This window comes from Myripristis murdjan, chromosome 5 (assembly GCF_902150065.1).
Source record: "Myripristis murdjan chromosome 5, fMyrMur1.1, whole genome shotgun sequence".
Classification (NCBI taxonomy): domain Eukaryota; kingdom Metazoa; phylum Chordata; class Actinopteri; order Holocentriformes; family Holocentridae; genus Myripristis; species Myripristis murdjan.
In genome coordinates this window covers 34,699,567-34,720,081 of record NC_043984.1, presented here as the reverse complement: position 1 = coordinate 34,720,081, position 20,515 = coordinate 34,699,567, and the positions used below count along the sequence as shown (strand labels likewise).

Here is a 20,515-nt window from a genome sequence, read left to right as displayed (position 1 = left end):
AGTCCAACAAAGTAGCTTTACAAGAACTAGAAACTCAAAAGAAGCTCTTAAACTACAGGAAATACCTTGAATAATCCAACTACATCAAACTATTCTTCAAAAATTTTTTATTGTAGTGTCAACAAAAAAACAAAGCAACATATGGCATCAAATAGTGACATACAGTATATGTTTGAGCTGTGCACTGTCCCTTTTAGATCAAATAAGAAAATGACATGAAACTATGCCACAAAATAATGCAGTTTAAAATGCAAAACATAGATATCTATCTAGAGACAAACTCAAAATATCAGTAAAATCTGAACTATTTCTGAGATTAATATCCTGACAGACTTTTTGAAAGATTAAAAAGCTCAGTATTTGCTCCTCCTGTGGTCTGTCCTCTCTCTCCCTCACTGTCCTGCACTCGCTTCAGCCTGTAAACAGTCTTTAGCTATTAGCTTAAACAGCGAGCTGAAAGAGGCAGGTTTTGGACCAAGCAGGGGGGAAATATCACTTTTCATATTCCAACCTTGTGCTTGGTGAACAAGTGGTGTGATAAATGACTCATTGGCTTTCATTTGAGGAGGTTTTCTTGCTAGTTCTCATCAGGCTGCTGCCTCTCAGGCTGACGGACTGAAAGTTACCGAGCTGCCGCTCTGCCTGCAGCAGGATGCGGATCAAACCACTGTGAGGCATGGGGGAGGTCATAACTTTTAAACACTTAAAAACACACTATTTTACATTTATAATTAGCACCGCTTGCATTGCACTTTCATTGAATATTACTATATTATTCAAAATTTATGGATGGAGGGGTCTTGTCCCCCCCCCCCGACACCCCCGGGATTTCCGCCTATGTTTTCACGTACCCCCTGCAATGTGCTCGCGTACCCCTAGGGGTACGCGTACCCCCGTTTGGGAAACACTGCTCTAAAAGAACACGTTACAGAAATGCACAGAAATCTCTCATGGCTTCCTGTTGAGAAGAGAATACATTCTCGTATTCTCACTTTTTTCCGGAATGTGTTAATTGACAAGAAACCACAGCACTTCTATGACCAAGTTGAATACTCACGCGATATACATAACCACATGACTAGACAAGCCAGTTCAGGTTATATTGAACCACCTAAACCAAGAACAGAGCTACTTAAATCTACTGTTATCTATCGAGCTACAACAGGATGGAACTCATTGTCTAATGACATAAAGAATATTAGTACGAAATTTAGCTTCAAGAAAAAGTTGAAACAACACTTGATGCAAATAAGCCTGTACTAATCCCCAGAGGTGATTTTGGTGTATTTCAAACTGATTCTGTCTTATTTACTGTAGCATCTTTTTCTTTAATTATTGAGAAGACGGGTGATTGCTGAATTGTGAAATGATGGTTTATGTAATGTTTTTATTCTTGTGATTGACCCAAGGAAGACTAGCTTTTGTCTTGACAAAAGCTAATAGGGATCCTAATAAACAATAAACAACAATAAACACACATGCATGCAGGACTGCGTCTCTACAGGTTCTCCCCAACATGGGTTATCATGTGTCTTTTGAGGTGTCCTTTCTGTGTAAACCCTTTACCACAGACGGAGCAGACGGATGGTTTCTCTCCAGTGTGGGTTCTCATGTGGTCACTGAGGTGTCCTGTCTCGGTAAACCCTTTACCACAGAGTGAGCAGACGAACGGTTTCTCTCCAGTGTGGGTTCTCATGTGTCGCTTGAGGTGTCCACTAATGGTAAACCCTTTACCACAGAGTGAGCAGACGAACGGTTTAACTCCAGTGTGGGTTCTCATGTGTTTGTTGAGGTTTCCTTTCTCGATAAACCCTTTACCACAGAGTGAGCAGATGAATGGTTTCTCTCCAATGTGGATTCTCATGTGTTTGTTGAGGTTTCCTTTCTCGATAAACCCTTTACCACAGAGTGAGCAGGGGAACGGTTTCTCTCCAGTGTGGATTCTCATGTGTATCTTGAGGTTTCCTTTCTCGATAAACCCTTTACCACAGAGTGAGCAGACGAATGATTTCTCTCCAGTGTGGGTTCTCATGTGTATGTTGAGGTTTCCTTTCTGTGTAAACCCTTTACCACAGAGTGAGCAGATGAATGGTTTCTCTCCAGTGTGGATTCTCATGTGTCCATTGAAGTGTCCACTCGTGGTAAACCCTTTACCACAGAGTGAGCAGTCGAATGGTTTCTCTCCAGTGTGGATTCTCATGTGTATCTTGAGGGTTCGTTTCTGTGTAAACCCTTTACCACAGAGTGAGCAGTCGAATGGTTTCTCTCCAGTGTGGGTTCTCATGTGTATCTTGAGGTGTCCTTTCTGTGTAAACCCTTTACCACAGAGTGAGCAGGGGAATGTACTCTTTCCTGTGTTCTTGGTCTTGGAGCAGGAAGCTGGTTTCTCTCCCACATCAGGTCTGTCATGACTGAGAGGGACGTCACTCAGTGGGTTTGAACCTGACTGGACTTCACTAGTCTCATCCCAGTCATCACTGTCCTCAGTCTCAGCCTCAGAGGAGGGTTCTGGGTTCCTGGCTCGTTCCTCTCCACCATCTTCTGCTTCCATCTGTCCAGTGGAGCGGCGGCCGTCTCTGCTCCACTGAGCTTCCTCTTCATCATCCTCACTCTGCGCAGGGACAGCAGTGAACGGCAGCCTGGTGATATCCTGAGGCTGCTCTCCTTGCTGATTGGTGCAGAGTTCCTCCTGTTCCTCCTTAATGTGTGGGGGCTCAAACTCCAGACTGGGGGTCCGCTGAAGCTGCTCAGGGGGGACCTCCTCTTTACACACCACTGGAAAACACACACACATACACACAGAGAGAGAGAGAGAGAGAGAGACACACACACACACAATTATGCTTGGAAGATGACCCGAGCCTGTCAGCATCACTTCATGTCAGCATAATCCCTACTAAAGCTTTTGTAAAAAACAGATATGGTGACAATCAACACTTGCTTTTTTTGTTTTTTGTTGGTTTGTTTTGTAATGTTGAAGAAAAATCACTGTAGTCCAGTCTAGGAGTTTGCTGTAATGGTGTGACTTTATTGAAGTACACCGGCACACTGGTAAACTGACCGACACAGAGGGTATCTGGTACGGTGAGCTGACCAAGAGCAATGTCAGGGGAAGACCTTTATACAGTGAGTACAGACGGTATGTAAATAGGCAGAGAACAAAAGGTGAGGGAAGGTATTGTAAGACAGTGATCTAGGTATTTTAAGGCAGTGATCAGGTAGGGTGTGGTTCCGAATGGGAACAAAAGACACGGTAAGTGTTCATGTGCATGCCTACAGGATTAAAGGCCAGGCCCAGACGACAGGATGGGCCCGTCAATTAGCAAGTCCGAATCAATCAGGACGTCTGAGCCGCCCAAAATGTGTATTTTCCTTCCACAGTAATTAGGTGAGAAATAGGTTGTTTCTTATTCTCACCTAATTCCAGTTCACTCCATGATTGCTTGGCGACCAAAGATCGGACATCCCGTAACTTCGCCCACCAGAGCCCCAGTAAAAACTTTGTTTTACATGGTCCTGATAACCTCACCGCCTCAGTTGATGAGATTATTGGCCGACTTCACTCTAACAGCAAACCTGCCACTGAGAATCTCTTTGTCATCTTTGACCAGTTCATGTCTTCATGTCTCAAAGCTCGCCCAGTGTTTTCTTTAAATAAAAAACATCGCAAAAATAGCTTGTCTTCTCGAGCCCTCCAACTTCTGACTCACACTTTGATTTAGTCCTGTCTAGGTTATTGTAATTCCCTCTACACACGAGCCTCAGTAAAGCCGAGTTAAATATTTTACAGTTGCTTCAGATTATTTGCTAGAACGAGCTGCAGGTCCCACATCACCCCTGTTCTGGCTTCCTTCCATCACCTCAAAAATTTACAAAAACTAGTTGTTCTCCTCCTGTGGGATCCAGTCAGAGGGAAATCCTGCTGGTTTGAGCCCAGAATCACAATCTCCTCCTCAGCATCTGGACTCTGAAGAGACGTTGCTGTGACTTGGGCCGATTCAGAAGAAAACAATTTGGTGATTCTGGGCTAAAATCAGCAGGATTTCTTTGTTCCTGAATCCCATGTCAAAGTAGAATCAGTTGATCAGCTGCAGGCCTGAGACACGGCCAGCAGGAGGCAGCACATGAGTTTTTTGTCTCATACATCTGTGACTTTAAAATCTCAGAATTTGGGACTTTGTTTTTTTTTTTTTTAACATAGATTTGTGAGGGTTTTTTTGTAAGCAACCACTTTAATCTCAAAAGTTTTTTTCTATGAAATTTACAACTTTAATCCAGAAAATTCTATAGTACTACTACAATTATTATGACTATTGCTACTACTACCACTACTAGTGCTACTATTACTACTACTACCACTACTACTATTGCTACTACTACTACTACCACTACTACCATAACTACAACTATTAATATACTACCACTACTACTACTACTACTACTACTATTGCTACTACTATTACTAATATACTACTACTACAATGACTGCTAAAACTACTACTACTACTACTACTGTTACTGCTACTACTACTACATCTACTAATATACTACTACCACTATTACTTTACTGTTAGTAGTACTAGTAGTAGTTTTCTAGAAAATTCAGAGGTTTTTGTTTTAGAATGTGCCCCCCATCCCCCCACCCCCCTGCATTGACCCTGGTACTGCATCGTACAGAGGCCTGTGTGATCCACAGCAGCCACTTTAACTTCATTTTTTAAAATTTTTGTTTTTTGATTCCACTCCAGGAGGCGACAGCACCGATAAACAGGTGACGGCACAATCAGTAAATATGATGATAAATAATTTGTATTCAGAATAAACAATTAATGTTGATATCATTAGTCGTTATTATCATGCATTAATATTGATATCATTATCTCACAGATGCTGATTGTCTCAATGTTTTCTTTTGAATCTTAACTGACGGTTAGCCCCGCCTGTCAGGGTCCAGGTGAGTCGCTGATGTGAAAATGGTGTTTAAAACTTACGAACCTCTGTGCAGTCGCACCTCCGGCAGCAAGATGGCGTCCAGGAGCCTCTGCTGCCTCTCCACCTTCAATTTCAGGCGAGAGTTTTTCAGCTTGTACTCGGCCAGCGTCTCCTCCGGCAGAGCCAGCGTCTCCTTGGCGGCTGCAGTCTGTCGCCGCATCACCTGCGATCTCAGTTCGCAGAGATCAGACATCTTCACAAAGTTGAGATCCGACTTTTCGCTGCTTTGACTCCGAGAGAAAGTACTGTTGAAGAAAATCACTGTAGTCCAATCTAGGAGTTTGCTGTAGTGGTGTGAGAAGTCCGGCCCTCTCGCTCACTTCCGCCGCCGTCCGTAGCGGCACATTTGAATGTTGTTGTCAAAATGCCGCTGCTGTTTCATACTGCGCTGTCCTCTGTCATATTTATTATCTTCTGTCTTCCTGTCGCTTCTGCGGTCACTGAGCGAGTTTTGTGCGATATGTGTGCTTTGTTGTCGTCCGTATGTGGGCGTGGCCTGTACACGCAGTGCGACGTAACGTCCGCTGCACAAAGGATTGTGGGTCAGAATGGCCAGAGCAGCATGCTGAAATCCATACTGCGAAATCTGACCGGATGTAGTAGAACATCCTGGTACTCTTGGCATACTGCATCTGACATACTATGTATTGGGACACACTAAATCTTTTTTTTTCCTACTAAATAGTATGATAGTATGAGTATTGGAACGCAGGGCAAGAGCGTCTTCTTCTTCTTCTTCTTCTTTTGATTTTATTGGCGGTTGGCAACCGACTTAAAGGTGCATTACCGCCACCTACTGGACTGGAGTGTGGAACAGTAGATTAACAGACAAAAAAAAAAAAAAAAAAGGAAACTAAATCCTCTCCATCAGTCTTGTAACTTTTAAGTATGTAATGAGATGACCATATATCCTTGAATCTACCCCAAGTAGATTCCCTATATTCAGGCTTATGTTGGCTTTTTTTGCTGCTGTTATCAGTGCCCTCCTTTCCTCCTCATATGCCTTACACTCCAACAGTACGTGCTGGACCGATTCAGATACACCACAGTGCTCACATTTACCATCTAAGTGTTTACCTATTCTGTGAAGTGTGTCATTTAGTCCTGTGTGCCCTATCCTAAGCCGTGTGATGGCTGCCTCTTCCCTCCGGCTCCTGCCCATCCTTCTTCCCAACCCAACCTGTTTCTGTATATTATAGAGGTGTCTTCCTGTGTCTTGTATGTCCCAATATTCCTGCCACACCTTTCCCACATGTTTCTTAATTAATGCTTTCCCCTCTGCCCTACTTAACGGAATTTCCATATTTACTGTTTGTGATTTAAGTGATTGCTTGGCCAAAATGTCCACATCTTCATTTCCTTCTAACCCTACATGAGCAGGAACCCAAATAAAACATACCTTCAAACCCCTCCTGTGCATTCTGTACAGTACATTGTGTATTTCAAAAATGAGATCTTGCCTACATGATTTCAGGGTTTTGAGACTTGTAAGTGCTGCCCAGCTATCTGATGCTATTAATATGTTGTTGTGGTTATTCTTTTCTACCCATTCCAATGCCAATATAATAGCTGTAAGCTCAACTGTGTATACTGATAGATGGTCTGTGGTTCTTTTCTTGATATGTATTTTGTAGTGTGGGATGAAGACTGCAGCTCCTGTACGTCCAGTATCAGGGTCTTTTGATCCATCAGTGAAAGCCATTATTTTGTCTGAGAAGTGCTGCTCCAGATATCTCTGAGCTACCCTCCCAGCCGATACCTGCTTGCTTCCGTTCTTCAATTGTTGTATATTAAAGTTTACTGATGCCTTTACAAATAGCCAGGGGGGAGTATGTGAGTATGGGACTGTTGGACTGAATTGAATACAACCTAGACCTGCTTGTTCTGCTTTTATATTGCCTATCCATCCAAAACTCATATAACTAGTGTCATTATGTTCCCAACACTCTTCCAGAATAGCTTTAGCAGGGTGTGAGGTACTATGCCCCTGAAGGTTGACCCAGTACGCCAGCAAAAGTTTCAGTCTTCTAATCGATAGTGGCTGTTCCCCCATTTCAACTTGTATAGCTGCTACTGGAGAGGATTTAAATGCTCCACTACGTATCCTCAGTCCTTGTGCCTGCTGTACATCCAGTTTCAAAAATACGAAATGGAAAAACAGGAATCAGGACTGAATTTTATTTTATTATTTAATTTGTCCGGTTTACGTGACCCAGAAGTTTGGTAATGAGCGGTAGCTCACAGCAGATCACAGCAGCCAGGTGCATTCAGTCCCGCCACCCTGATCACCGCCACCATGGATAGTTATTACGTGTTGTTTCAAGGACCAAAGCGTGTGACTCTAAAAGAAGAGGACATGACAACCGAAAAAATCAGCTGAGCTTCTTAACAATGATGGGTAGTAGCTCCGGAGACCTTCTTAACCGATCTGGGAAACCCGGCCCTTTTCTGTGAAATTGCACAGTGGCGGTTCTGCCTATGTTGCCGCCCTAGGCGAAATTACTGGCTTGCGCCTTTCCATGTTACTACTCCTACCGCGGCGCCAGTCGGCCGCGGCATCAGGCGGGCCGGCCGCGGCACCGGACGGCATCAGGCGGGCCGGCCGCGGCACCAGACGGTACCGCGCCCACCCAGTCAGGTCTGCCGGATCTGACCGGTGAGCGTCCGGTGCCGCTCAGCTCAGCTGTTTTTTTTCGGTTGTCATGTCCTCTTCTTTTAGAGTCACACGCTTTGGTCCTCAAAACAACACGTAATAACTATCCATGGTGGCGGTGATCAGGGTGGCGGGGTTGAATGCACCTGGCTGCTGTGATCTGCTGTGAGCTACCGCTCATTACCAAACTTCTGGGTCACGTAAACCGGACAAATTAAATAATAAAATCAAATTCAGTCCTGATTCCCGTTTTTCCATTTCGTATTTTTGATCCGAGCCTAAAATTGAACTATGAAAAACCAGGCATATTTTGGATTTTGGTGTTAGATTAAAAAACAAATAACAAAATAATAAGTCACTTTTTCATTTTTTAATTTTTGATTGGCAATTGAAAATAGAAAGAACGAATGATACACGGATTCACTTGATATACTTTAGAGTACTCTGCATCCACTTTAACTTCTATTGTTCTCCCAAACAGGAAATCTAATACCCAATTATATATTTCCCCATTAACCCCTAATTTACTGAGTTTGATAAGAAGTCCCTCCTTCCATAACATATCGTATGCTTTCTCAACATCAAAAAACACCGCAATCACCACTTCTCTGTTGGTCTGAGCTTTCTTTATATCTGATTCCAGACACAAGACATTGTCCATCGTCCCTCTTCCTTTGCGAAATCCACTTTGATATTTTGAAAACAGGTTTTTACTCTTTAAAAAGTGTGTCAGCCTCTCCATCACCATCCGTTCCATAGTTTTCCCTAGCTGTGATGTTAGTGCGATGGGCCTATAACTAGAGGGGTTTGATGCATCTTTACCTGGTTTTAATATTGGCACTATCACAGATTCCTTCCATCTTGATGGGAGTTTGCCTGTGTCCCATACTTCATTAAATAATCTTAGTACTGCTTCCAGTGCCCTGTCTGTCATATGAGCTAACATACTGTAGCATATTCCATCTTTCCCTGGTGTTGTTTGTTGTGCATTTGAAATTGCTCTCCTCAGTTCAAACAGTGTAAATGGTAAATCCAGGTCCTCCCCTGATGATGCCCTTCTTTCTGTAATTCGTACATTCTTTGCAAGGATATTGTCTCTACATTGCTTAGCCTTTATAGTTAAATTTTCTGAGCTATGAATCTGCACAAACGTTTTTGCTAGAAGCTCTGCCTTTTCCACTGCACTTACTGCTATCATGTTATGGCTATGCATGACTGGTATTTCAAAGTTTCTCTTTAAACCATTCATTCTCCTAATCATTCCCCACACTTCCGCCAACTGTGTTTCTCTCCCAATTTTATTGCAGTATTGTCTCCAGAATGTCCGTTTTGCTGATCTTATTGTTTTCCGTACTATTGCTTGTGCTTTTTTGTATTGGATCAGTGTGTCTAATGTGTGGTGAGCTTTCACCTGTCTAAATGTTCTATTTCTCATTTTGATTGCCTTACTACAGTTGTCATCCCACCATGGTACACTCTTTTTCCTTTTATTTCCCTTGCTCTTTGGAATATTTTCTTCTGCTGTCTGTATCAATGCACTACTCAGTTTTCTGTTCATTTCCTCTACATTTGTTGTATTCTCTTCCAGTACTTTTATACACCTGGCCTCACTTGCTACTTGGAATGCATCCCAGTCTGCCCCATCCAACTTCCATCTTGATGTTCTTGCTCCCCCCTCTTGATGTATCCCTATTCCAACCTTGACTATTTGTAACGGGTTAAGTAGGTGGACTCAGGGCAGAGGAACGAGTGAGGCAGCTGATCAGTTCAATGAAAGAGTTTATTTTAACTGAGGGTGCAGGCTGAGTCCGGGATGAGAGGTGGCTGGATGCGGATCTATGGGATTCCAGGCGAGGGCTGGGTGGAGGGCTTGACTGGCAGGAGACAGCTGGGTGGGAAAGCAGAGGCAGGTCTGGAGGGCTGGGTGGAGGGCTCGGCTGGCTGGAAACGGCTGGGTGGCAGAGTAGAGGCAGGTCTGGTGCTGGAGGCCGGGGAGGAACTGGATCCAAGACAGAGAAAACTGGGTTATTTAAGTACTAGGAAATTACCAACAGACAAAGTACCGGCTCGAGAGTGACTGACAGTGTTACTGTATCACAATCTGGCGAGGTCTGGTTGATGGAGGAAGCCTTTTGTAGTGGGGTGGTGATTGTCAGAGAGTAGGCAGCTGAGGAGACCCAACCCCTGCACACCAGGCCTCAATCCTGCAATCAAGTGCTCACACATACACACACACGGAGAGAGACAGGCTAGGAGGCAGAGGGCATGACACTATTATTGGATAATGATCACTACCTATTGTTGACCGGTTCAATACTTCCCAAATAGTAACACCTGCAATTATATTGGATGTTAGCGTCAGATCAATTACACTCTCTGTATTCTGTGAACTATTATATCTTGTGCCCCTTCCATCATTAATACACACCAAGCCCATTTCATCTATAAACTCCTCTATTACTGATCCATTTGTATCTGTATTATTGCTTCCCCATAATGTGCTGTGGGAGTTAAAATCCCCACACCATACTACTTTCTCCTGTATTGGCCCACTTGCTTCCTTCAGTATATTAGTACTCAGTTTCTTACATGGGTTATAGTAATTGACTATTGTAATGCTACTCTTTTCTGTCCATACACTAATTATAATAGACTCTTGTTCTTTCCCTTTTTTGATTAAACTATAGTTCAACCCATTTCTCACAAATGTTGCCACTCCTCCACCTTTCCCAGTTTCCCTGTCATTTCTTATTACAGTGTATCCATATATAACAAAATCCCATTGTGGCTTTAACCATGTTTCTTGGATACATATTACATGAGGCTTGTCTGATAACTCTGATATAAACTTTTTAAATTCTTGCCCATTTGAGATAAGACTCCTTGCATTCCACTGTAAAATAATTAAGACCATGAGGATCCACCAGCCCATGTCTGAGATTTAGATAATTCTCCAGCTAATGTTTCCTCCACCGTTTCCCACCGTAGCCCCTCCAGCCCAAGAAATTTCTCAGCCGCTCTCACTATAATCTTGATCTTTTCGGTCTTCGTGGTTGCTTGAGCCGAACAGTTGATCACATCAACCATAAATAACACAAATTCATTCTTGCTCACAATCAGCGTATCTTCCTTTATTCCCAGTTTAGCACATCCTCCACACATTCTGTTGTTGTCCACTACTCCCACCGGTTTAGAGGCCTCTGTCTGCACTGTCTTTACTTTCCTCACTGCCTCTGCATATGAGATCCCCTGGGAGATTATAACTTTCTGCACTTCGGCCGCTTTCTTGCTCGCTTCACATCCCCGATAAGCTGAGGTGTGCTCTCCTCCACAGTTACAGCACTTTAGCTTAGCCCCTTCATCACATTTGCCGTTCTCGTGCTCACCTGCACATCTACCGCATCTTTGGTTGCCTTTGCAAACTGCCGCTACATGGCCATACTTTTGACACTTGAAGCATCGCAATGGAGGAGGAACATATGGTCTTACCTCATAGCTCATATATCCTAGGTACACTTTACTTGGCAACCTGGGCTCATCAAACTTGATTAAGACGGACAGGCTGTCGCATTTCTCTCCAAATCTAGTTGTTTTCAGCCGCCTGGCTTCCAGCACCTTTGCACCTGCCACGTTGTCTTTAATCTGGTCTACTGATACAACTGTAGGAATCCCTGAAATGACGCCCCTAGTCGACTTTCTGTCTTCAGGTATTGTGCACTGCACTCGTTTGCCATCAATCTTGTTCATTCTTATACATTTTCCTTGCTGCACACTATCCCTACAGAAGATCAACAATGATCCATTCCGTAACACTTTAACGTTTTTAACCTCACCCACCAACTTGAATATCGCCTTCGTCAACTGAATTAGGTTCCACTCACCAAACAACGCTCCGTCTTGAGAAAGTTTGACGTTTACTTTATATTCCTCCCTCTGCCTCGCTGCTGGTGTCTGATTTTCCTCACTGTCAGTACCTTCTGTGTTGACACTATCATTTTGTTGTCTCTGTTTTTTACGTTTTCTCCTGTTTTTTTGACCCACCAAACTCCAACCATCATCCTTCCCGCCAGCTACTTCAATTCCTCCCATCTCACTTCCTGATCCGTCACTTCCCTCTGCCATCTCCTGCCCATTCACAGTCCAGCTGTTGCCCTCCGCCGGTTGACCAAGAGCAATGTCAGGGGAAGACCTTTATACAGTGAGTACAGACGGTATGTAAATAGGCAGAGAACAAAAGGTCAGGGAAGGTATTATAAGACAGTGATCAAGGTATTGTAAGGCAGTGGTCAGGTAGGATATGGTACCGAATGGGAACAAAAGACTTGATAAGTGTTCATGTGCATGCCCACAGGATTAAAGGCGAGGCCCAGACGACAGGATGGGCCGTCAATTAGCAAGTCTGAATCAATCAGGAAGTCTGAGCTGCCTAAAAGACTGAGCTGCCTAAAATGTGTATTTTCCTTCCACAATTCACACTTTTTTTTTTTTTTTTTTTTTTTTTTTGTTGACCGCATTAGGGTTACATCCTTTTCAAAGACAAGACAATACCATAATCATAACAGAGAATTTAAGAAAAACTGCTTAGTCAAAATCAATCTCAATTTTGGACAGGAAATCTGAAGTTTCCTCTTCCAGTTGAGGGACTGATTGTATTGTAGTGGAGTACATGATTTTAGTAGTGGGTTTAGTGGCAAAGGAGTTACAAATGCTCTTGAGACAGGTGATTAGAAGACTAATGACAACCAGGATTCCACAACCAGATATCACAAATTCAAAAATTAAATAACCCAAGGCCCCTAATTTTCTATGACCCAGTCAAACAAACTAGTGGTGGAAGGGTTATGTAACGTCTTCGGAGTATTTGACATATGATTACTTATTTCTTGCATAGTGGCAGTATGGTCTGGTAAAAGCGTACAACGTACAACAAGCAGCACAATTGTGTAGAGTCGTCATCTTTATGGCGGTAATTTCCGGCGAGAGCATGGATATGCCCTTTGCAGTAGAATTTGGAAAATCTTCAGCTGCATGAGAAAGGTCTCATTTAGTCCAAGGATGCCATGACTCCGTAGCTTGGAATGGGAGCCCAAAAATCTTGTCCATGGTGTTTGTGCGTGTGTATATAAGTCTCTTTTGACATGGTGAACCTCGGGTGGCCCTGTAAAGACTTTCATGGCTGGTATCACGTGGCCCAGGCCACATATTCCGGACCATCCTTCTGGCAAATATTCATAAGCCTTCATTCCAACCATACAGTACACACCTTTTGGTAGTGATATTGAACAATGATTGATCATTGTGACAAAGTGATTTTTATCATCGATTGGATTGGATGATGAATATGGTCTTAGTGGAACAGATGGTACTTCTGATGAAGAGTATGTCGAGTCATTTGGATGTTCCCAAGTGGATGTTTCCTTTCCTTCAGTGGATCATTTTAATGTCTTTGGAACCCTTGTGAGAGTGAGAGGGGTAACGGTGTTGCAGGAATAACAGTCCGCATAAAGTTGACTGCGGTATTGTTGTCTTGTTTGTGATGGATTTATTTTATTTATTTATTTTATTTTGATAGAGAAATCAGGGGACAGTACATATTAATATACATCTTCGTGTAAATATGTAGGATTGTAGCGAGCAGCTAATTTCCATCCTTTGTCCCTGGGCAGGTTGGTTATCATTATAAAAACAAAATTACACTACCAGTAAATGGTGCGAGGTACAATAACAATAAGAATAAAGAATACAGTACATAACGACAAACAATAAACATGTTACTCATGACAGACCAGAAATAGGGTGTCCATTAGATGTTAAAGTGCTGGAGTGCTAAAGTGATGTAAGTGCTAAAGTGCGTAAGTGCTAAAACTGAGTATTGCACGTTGCCCAATTGCACATATTTTGCACACACAGACGTGTGTGTGCTGGTGTTATTGCACAGGTTAGCATACATAGATATAATTATGTACGCACAAATTAACAGGATTTGCATACATAAAGTATGTAAGCTTGGTCACCAGATTGGCTCGTCACCAGCAACACTCCCATCAACTAAACAATTACACAGAATTAATACAGATAAAAAATATCAGATACATTTAGTACAAATAACAATGCAGAATATCCGATGACTTAATATTCAAGATTCAATGTGAGTGCAAATTTGGTTTTCCAATAACCACTTTTTTAGATGCTTTGTGAAAGAAGTGAGGATTGGTACATCACGTATGTCACTTGGTATCATATTCCATGTACGAGACGCTCGATACGAAAAAACTGACTGGCCAAAAACACTTTTCCTGAGTGGGATCAGGCAATCACCTCTGGACCCTGCTCTGGTTGACCTGTTTGTATTTATCTTTATAAATTCTTTTAATGGCGGTGGTGCTAGTCCATGGAGAATCTTGTAGACTAAGATAGAATCTGCATATATTACTACATTTTCCCAACTCAACAATTCATATTTTTTCAAGATGTTACAATAATGGTGTGAGTTGGGCTTTTTATCTAAGACTTTTAGAGCCTGCTTATATGCTATTTCTACAGGCCTCAGTGTGGATTTGCATGCCAGTGCCCAAGTTGTTACACAGTAGGTCATATATGGCATGATCATCGCACTTAGGTATAGTTTTGCAGAATCAGTAGTTAAGTTATTTCGAATATATCTAAAATTTGACAGGTGGAATCTTATTCTATTCACAGTTTTTTTGACCTGCTGTTTGAAGCATAGCTGTGAATCAAAAGTAACTCCTAGATATTTAAATTCCTGTACGACTTCGAGTTTTGTTCCATGGACAAGCACATCAGGAATTAAATCAACATTTGCCTTTTTGGAAAAGAACATGCAAACAGTCTTTGACACATTGAGATGTAATTGGGAGTTTTTCAGCCAGTTGGACACATTAGACATAGTTGCTGATAAGTCTTGTGCAGCTTGGTATTTTGTTTTAGCATGCACATACACGACTGCATCGTCAGCATACATCTGGAAGGCTACATTTGACGGACAGCAGCTGGGCAGGTCATTGATGTACAGACTGAACAGTAGTGGTCCAAGGAAGGAGCCCTGAGGTACACCAAGATTATTTTCAGAAGTTGTGGATGTTGTGTTGTGAACTCTAACACACTGTTTCCTCTGCCCAATATATGATTCAAACCATTGTAATGCTTTTACAGAAAAGTTAAAATATGACAACTTACTTAATAATATCTGATGATTCACAGTGTCAAACGCCTTTCTTAAATCAAGAAAAACAGCACCTATAACACCCCCATTGTCAATTTTAGACTTTAGGTTTTCCAAAAAAAAGCAAATGGCTGTCTCTGTGGAGTGGTGTTTTCTAAAGCCAAACTGCATTGGATTCAGGTTGTAAGGACTGTCATTCAAGTGGTTAATAAGTTGCTCTGCCACCAGCTTTTCCGCTACTTTAGAAACAGCAGGGAGAATGCTTATTGGTCTATAGTTACTGATTGTTGCAGAGTCTCCTGATTTAAAAATTGGAGTAATAACTGCAGATTTCCATGAATTTGGAAACTTACCCTCAGTTATAGAATTATTAATTATGCTGGTCATCGGGGCAATAAGCGATTGTTTGTGCATTTTAATAAACACTGTATCCATATAAAATGCATCCTTGGCTTTAGAGTTTCTCAAATTACAAATCACTCAACCTACATCCAACTGGGAGACTTCATTTAAATTAAAAACCGGTGTAGTGGTGCTCAGAGGCATAGCAGGACAGATTTGTATATGCGAGTCAGTAGCAAGATGTTTTACTGAATCAATAAAGTAAGAGTTCAGGGCTGTTGCCATCTCTTTAGGGTCATACGTTAGATTTCCATTTATTTGCAACTCCCTGATATTCTTGTTAGAGGTATTATTCCCTGTTAATTTCTTTATGTTTGACCAAATCTCCTTGGCATTGCCTCTTGCATTACTTATAACATTAACAAAAAATTTGCCTTTGCGGTTCTGATTTCCTTAGTTACTTTATTCCTGAGTGAAGTAAACAAGTGTCTATTATGTGTGGATCTTGTTTTAAGGGCTATCTTGAGTGCATGGTCCCGCTGTTTCATAAGTGACCATATTGTACTGTTCAACCAGGGGAGGTGATTGCTTTTCCTCGGCTTATGTTTTGTTTTTCATAAAGCCAGACATGGTTGTTTGTATTACTGTCATGAAAGCGTTGCACTTGTCATCAACCTGTTCACAGGTTAGACACTCAGACCAGTTTATTTCACTCAGGGCAGTTTTTAAATTCTCAATTTCACATTTTGGTATTCTCAGTTGTTCTGATTTAACACTGGGGGGGCAGGCGAGTCTATTTTTCGTTAATTTTCTTGAGAACAGGATCATGTTGTGGTCAGACAGACCTGTAACCATGTTGAAAATTTTCTGGATTCTTTCATGTTTATTACTGAAGACCAAATCTATACACGTCTCTGACACAGTTGTTATTCTAGTGGGTTCTTTGATAATTTGTACCAAATCAAAGCTGTTTGTTAGCGCTTTAAGGCGTTTTCGATTTCTTTTATCATTCCAGTTTACATTAAAATCACCCACTAGAATAACTTTGTTTTTAAAATTACATTCTTTAAGAATATCATGTAATTCCTCATAGAAGCCACTAGGGGCTGATGGCGGTCTCTATATCCCAATCAATGTGACAGACATTTGTGGGAGAGAGTGATGTTGAGACCAATACATTCAAGAGTATTCGCACATTGCATCCGGCTGCTGAGCTTTCTGCTGTAGGCGCCCACCCGCCGGAAAGGCCGCTAGAGCTGGTGGACTCGGGCCCGGGAGCGTTGCGGTGAAGAGGGGATCCGGCTGCTGAGCTTTCCGTTGTAGGCGCCCACCCGCCGGGGAGGCCGCTGGTGTTGGTAGGCTAGGGCCCAGGAGCGTCGCAGTGGAGAGGGCATCCGGCTGCTGAGCTTTCCGCTGTAGGCGCCCACCCGCCGGAGAGGCCACTGGAGCTGGTGGACTCGGGCCCGGGAGCGTTGCGGTGAAGAGGGGATCCGGCTGCTGAGCTTTCCGTTGTAGGCGCCCACCCGCCGGGGAGGCAGCTGGAGCTGGTGGACTCGGGCCCGGGCGGGTTGCGGTGGGGAGGGCATCCGGCTGCTGAGCTTTCCGCTGTAGGCGCCCACCCGCCGGAGAGGCCGCTGGAGTTGGCGGACTCGGGCCCAGGAGCGCTGCAATGGAAAGGGCATCCCACTGCTGAGCCTTTGGTTGCAGGCGCCCTGCCACTAGAGAGGCCGCTGGTCTTAGGTTATCTTGCAGTAGGTGAGGCCGGAGTAGCTGCCGTGACGGCCAGCCTAGTAATAGTGGAGCCCAGGCTAACTGTTGTAGACGCCGCTGTGATGGTTGAGCTGGTAGTGGGGTCCCTGCTGCCATCAGCTGTAGTAGTTGCTGCCGGGGCTGCAAAGTTTGCAGTAGTGCAGCCCAGGCTAGCTGCAGTGGTAGCTGCTCCGACGGCCAGGCCAGCAGCGGTGGGGCCCAAACTAGCTGTTGGACCAGCCCCCACCATGGCGCGGGTACCAGCGTCGGAGGCCAGACGAGCTGTTGAGGCAGCTGCTGTATGAGCGCAGCCGGCAGCAGCGGACCCAGGCCTGGTTGTTGTGGTAGCTGCTGCTGAGTCCAGCTAAGCTGCTGCTGTGTCGTAGATAGTTGCAATGATTGGGCCAGGCAGGGCTGCTGTGCAGGGCCAGGGTTTGTTTCAACGTCTCCGGCCAAGAGGAGGATGACTGTGAGGTGTGCGAGCCCAAGGAAACTACCGAAAACTTTCGTAGATCTATGTTTACCTGACGGCATTATAGCATGGCCAGAGTCCATGAGTCTTGAATACAACACGTGTTGACTGCCTTTAGCTAGATTGCAGGTCTGGTCATTTTTGGCGAGAATATGCAGGCGGAGAGGACATAGAACGAGGAACAGAATCACTGCGAACATACATGGAAACGTTGGCGGTAGAGATTGCAGCGTTTTGACGGAGTTTGTAGTCGTCTGTGGCTTAAACGCAGGACCTGCCTGCGTGGCTGCATAGCGTCCGTCCGTCCGTGATCGTGCGTTAGAACAGGCACATTTTCTTTTGTGATAAACTGAAAGATCTTGTTTGTAGAATCTGTTCTGCTCCCCTGATGGCTGTGGGGAGCATGGTGGACCTCTTCTTCTGGGAATCCAGTGCTTGCGCTGCTCCTCCATTCCTCCTCCGACTGTTTGTGAGCTGGGGAATGTTGGGCTTCTACTTCTGGGACTCCGGTGCCTGTGCTGCTCCCCTGTTCCTCCGACGACTGCCTGTGAGCTGGAGAAGGTTGGGCTTCTACTTCTGGGACTCCGGTGCCTGAAATGCTCTCCAGGGGAGGAAGTCCATCCAAAGGATGTGGCCAAGATTCTGTGGTTCGGTAGATGGTGATGAAGAGGCTCCAACTTGATTGCTGTGTTGGTGGTAAGCGGGACGTGCTGAGGCTTGGGCCACCGAGGTGTGCAGGGTGTTCTTCCACCGGAACTCTTGGACACAGACCCAGTCCCCTGGTTGGATGCTGTGGCACTGTTTGTCACTAGAAGGAGACTGGTCAGCTTTTCCTTGTCTGTGTATTGAGCAGCAGAAGTTAGAGCACAGCAAAATGATCTCATTGACTCATCCATAGCACGGAGATCCGTCTTCTTCATGCATATTCGTGCTTGGCACAACCATTGGTCTACCTGTAATAATCTCATGAGGTGTGAATTTGTGTTTCTTGATGGGTGTGTGCCTCACTGACATTAGGCTAGGGGCAACAACACTGTCGTTCAACTAGCCCTGCAGACTGTGGGTGGTATGGACGATATAGTCGTTGTTTAATCCCAAATGGTTTACAGATTTTAGTCGTAATTTGTCCAGTGAAATGACTACCTCTGTCTGAATTGATGCTCTGAGGAAATCCAAGTCTTGAGACAATGTCTTTCAGCAGGCATTTCACTACAATATAGAGTCAGTCTTTGTGCAAGCCCAGGCTTCGGGCCAGTTTGAAAACACATCAGCACATACAAGAATATTGTCATATCCATCACATTTTCTTCAAAAGCATCATATTTTCTTCAAAAGCTACAAAAGGTCCCCAAGGGGGAGGATGTTAGCCATTGTTCACAATAATTTTATATGGGATGTAAATCCCGCAGCATACCAACACTGTTTGACACATCCCCCCTTTGCTCACATGCAACAAGCCATGTGACATGCGTGCTAGCCACGGGTACAAGGACTTGGGTGCCACAATGCGGCCATCGTTGTGGACCCAAACAATATTTACATATTTACAACCATGAGAAAACCATGACTGCTGCTCCTTCACATCAGCAGGCTCTCTGTAAGAGAGCCACATCATTAGGAGAAGCAAAGTCGTTAGCAGGTATGGAAAGACAGAGCTTTACATGGACAGGAATACCAAATTTGGCAGCTGCCTTGGCTGCATGGTCAGCCATTGCATTGCCTTGTGAAACAGGGCCATTGGATTTGGTGTGGGCATCACATTTTACAACAGCAATAGATGAGGGTAACTGGCATGCATCTAATAATTTCCCCGATCAAATTCGCATGTTTAACATTTGTCCCAGAGGAGGTAATGAATCCTCGGTTTGCCCACAGCATACCAAAGTCATGTAAACATCGAAAAGCATACCTGAGGTCTGTGAAAATGGTAACAGTTTTACCTTTTGTTTGGTGGCAGGCTCTCATCAATATGTGTGACTCAGCTACCTGGGTGGAGCTTGAGGGTGGCAGGGCAGCACTTTCAATAATTGAGAAATTATCACAGATTGTATACCCTGCGTACGGCACTCCATTTTCTCCATAAGCAGAGTCATTAGTATAGAAAATGAGGTCAGGGTTAGAGAAGGGAGTTTCGGAAAGTTCAGGATAAAGTTTAGATGAACATGAGATGACATCCATATAGTTATGGGGTCACCATCATCTTCTGTAGACAGTAGTGTAGCAGGGTTAGTTACAGCTAGATCCATAGGAATCCCTCCAACCCCCACAGCTCTTACAGTTTCTTCAGATGTTTTCAATTCTGTGAATTCTGTCATTTTTTAAAGTTGAGAGAGAAGCTCCTGTCTCTTACCTAAAAGGATACTGATTTTCCATTTGTATATTTTTCAACAAATGAGGTTTCTGCCAATTTAATTAGTGAAGCTTGGATCACAATTCAATTTTCAATTTCAGTTTCAATTTCTGATGCTGTCCTGACAGTGCAATTGACAGTGCTGTGGGATTTGTTGGTGTTCCATCTGGCTCAATGGAGGTGCCGTAGGCATGGTAAGGTTCTGGGAGGCTCTATATGGGCAGTTACTCATCCAATGTTTTGGCTCACCACAATGGAAGCAGTTCTCATGTTGGTTGCTTGAAAAGGGTGAGTTGTGACTTTGATCATGATGTTGATGATCTCTTGGCCCATGTTTTTTGGCTCCACCTTCCTTTTTTGTAGGTTCTTCTGCCACTGCATCCTCCTCTGGTTGCTCCACCTGTGTAGTGAGACACTTGGGCAAGCATTAGCATTTCATGCATTTTACATTATCTTTGCTCTGTGTTATCCCAATGATGTTGGGCTATCTCTACTAGCTACATAGGTTTTCCTGTCCATCCAAGTGTCAGTTGTACTTTTACTTTAATCTATGGCTGAAGACTGTTCACAAGCACATTTTGCACGTAACCAGGAGGAAGTTCATCAATCTGATTTTGTGACAGGCTACAATTTTCTTTCGCTGTAGTCACCACCTTAAAGCTCCCAAGGATTCTCATCCTTCCTTGTCTAATTTTGGTGAAGGGACTAAAATCAGTCTGCTGTACTACCTCATGTTTTGACCTGCAAATGCCATGATGCTGTAGAAGGCATGCG

General features: G+C 43.7%; 1 protein-coding gene across 1 annotated transcript; it reads right to left on the bottom strand.

Moving 5' to 3' along the window:
* Positions 1 to 1,360: 1,360 nt before the first annotated feature.
* LOC115359832 (gastrula zinc finger protein XlCGF57.1-like) lies at positions 1,361 to 5,185 on the bottom strand. Its single transcript, XM_030052474.1, has 3 exons — positions 4,996 to 5,185; positions 2,546 to 2,775; positions 1,361 to 2,353 (listed from the first exon to the last, which is right to left on the bottom strand). Exons 1-3 carry the CDS (start codon positions 5,183 to 5,185, stop codon positions 1,499 to 1,501), a joined length of 1,275 nt encoding a protein of 424 aa, XP_029908334.1. The 3' UTR covers positions 1,361 to 1,498.
* Between the last annotated feature and the right edge of the window lie 15,330 nt (positions 5,186 to 20,515).

Bases quoted from the DNA above. Each gene is read 5' to 3' on its own strand.
- LOC115359832 (XM_030052474.1), bottom strand. From the start codon at position 5,185: ATGTCTGATCTCTGCGAACTGAGATCGCAGGTGATGCGGCGACAGACT. The intron at 2,776-4,995 runs GTTCGTAAGTTT...TGTGTTTTCCAG, and splicing joins GGAGGTGCGACTGCACAGAG to TGGTGTGTAAAGAGGAGGTC. The intron at 2,354-2,545 runs GCAGAAGATGGT...ACCAAGAACACA, and splicing joins GCTCCACTGGACAGATGGAA to GGAAAGAGTACATTCCCCTG.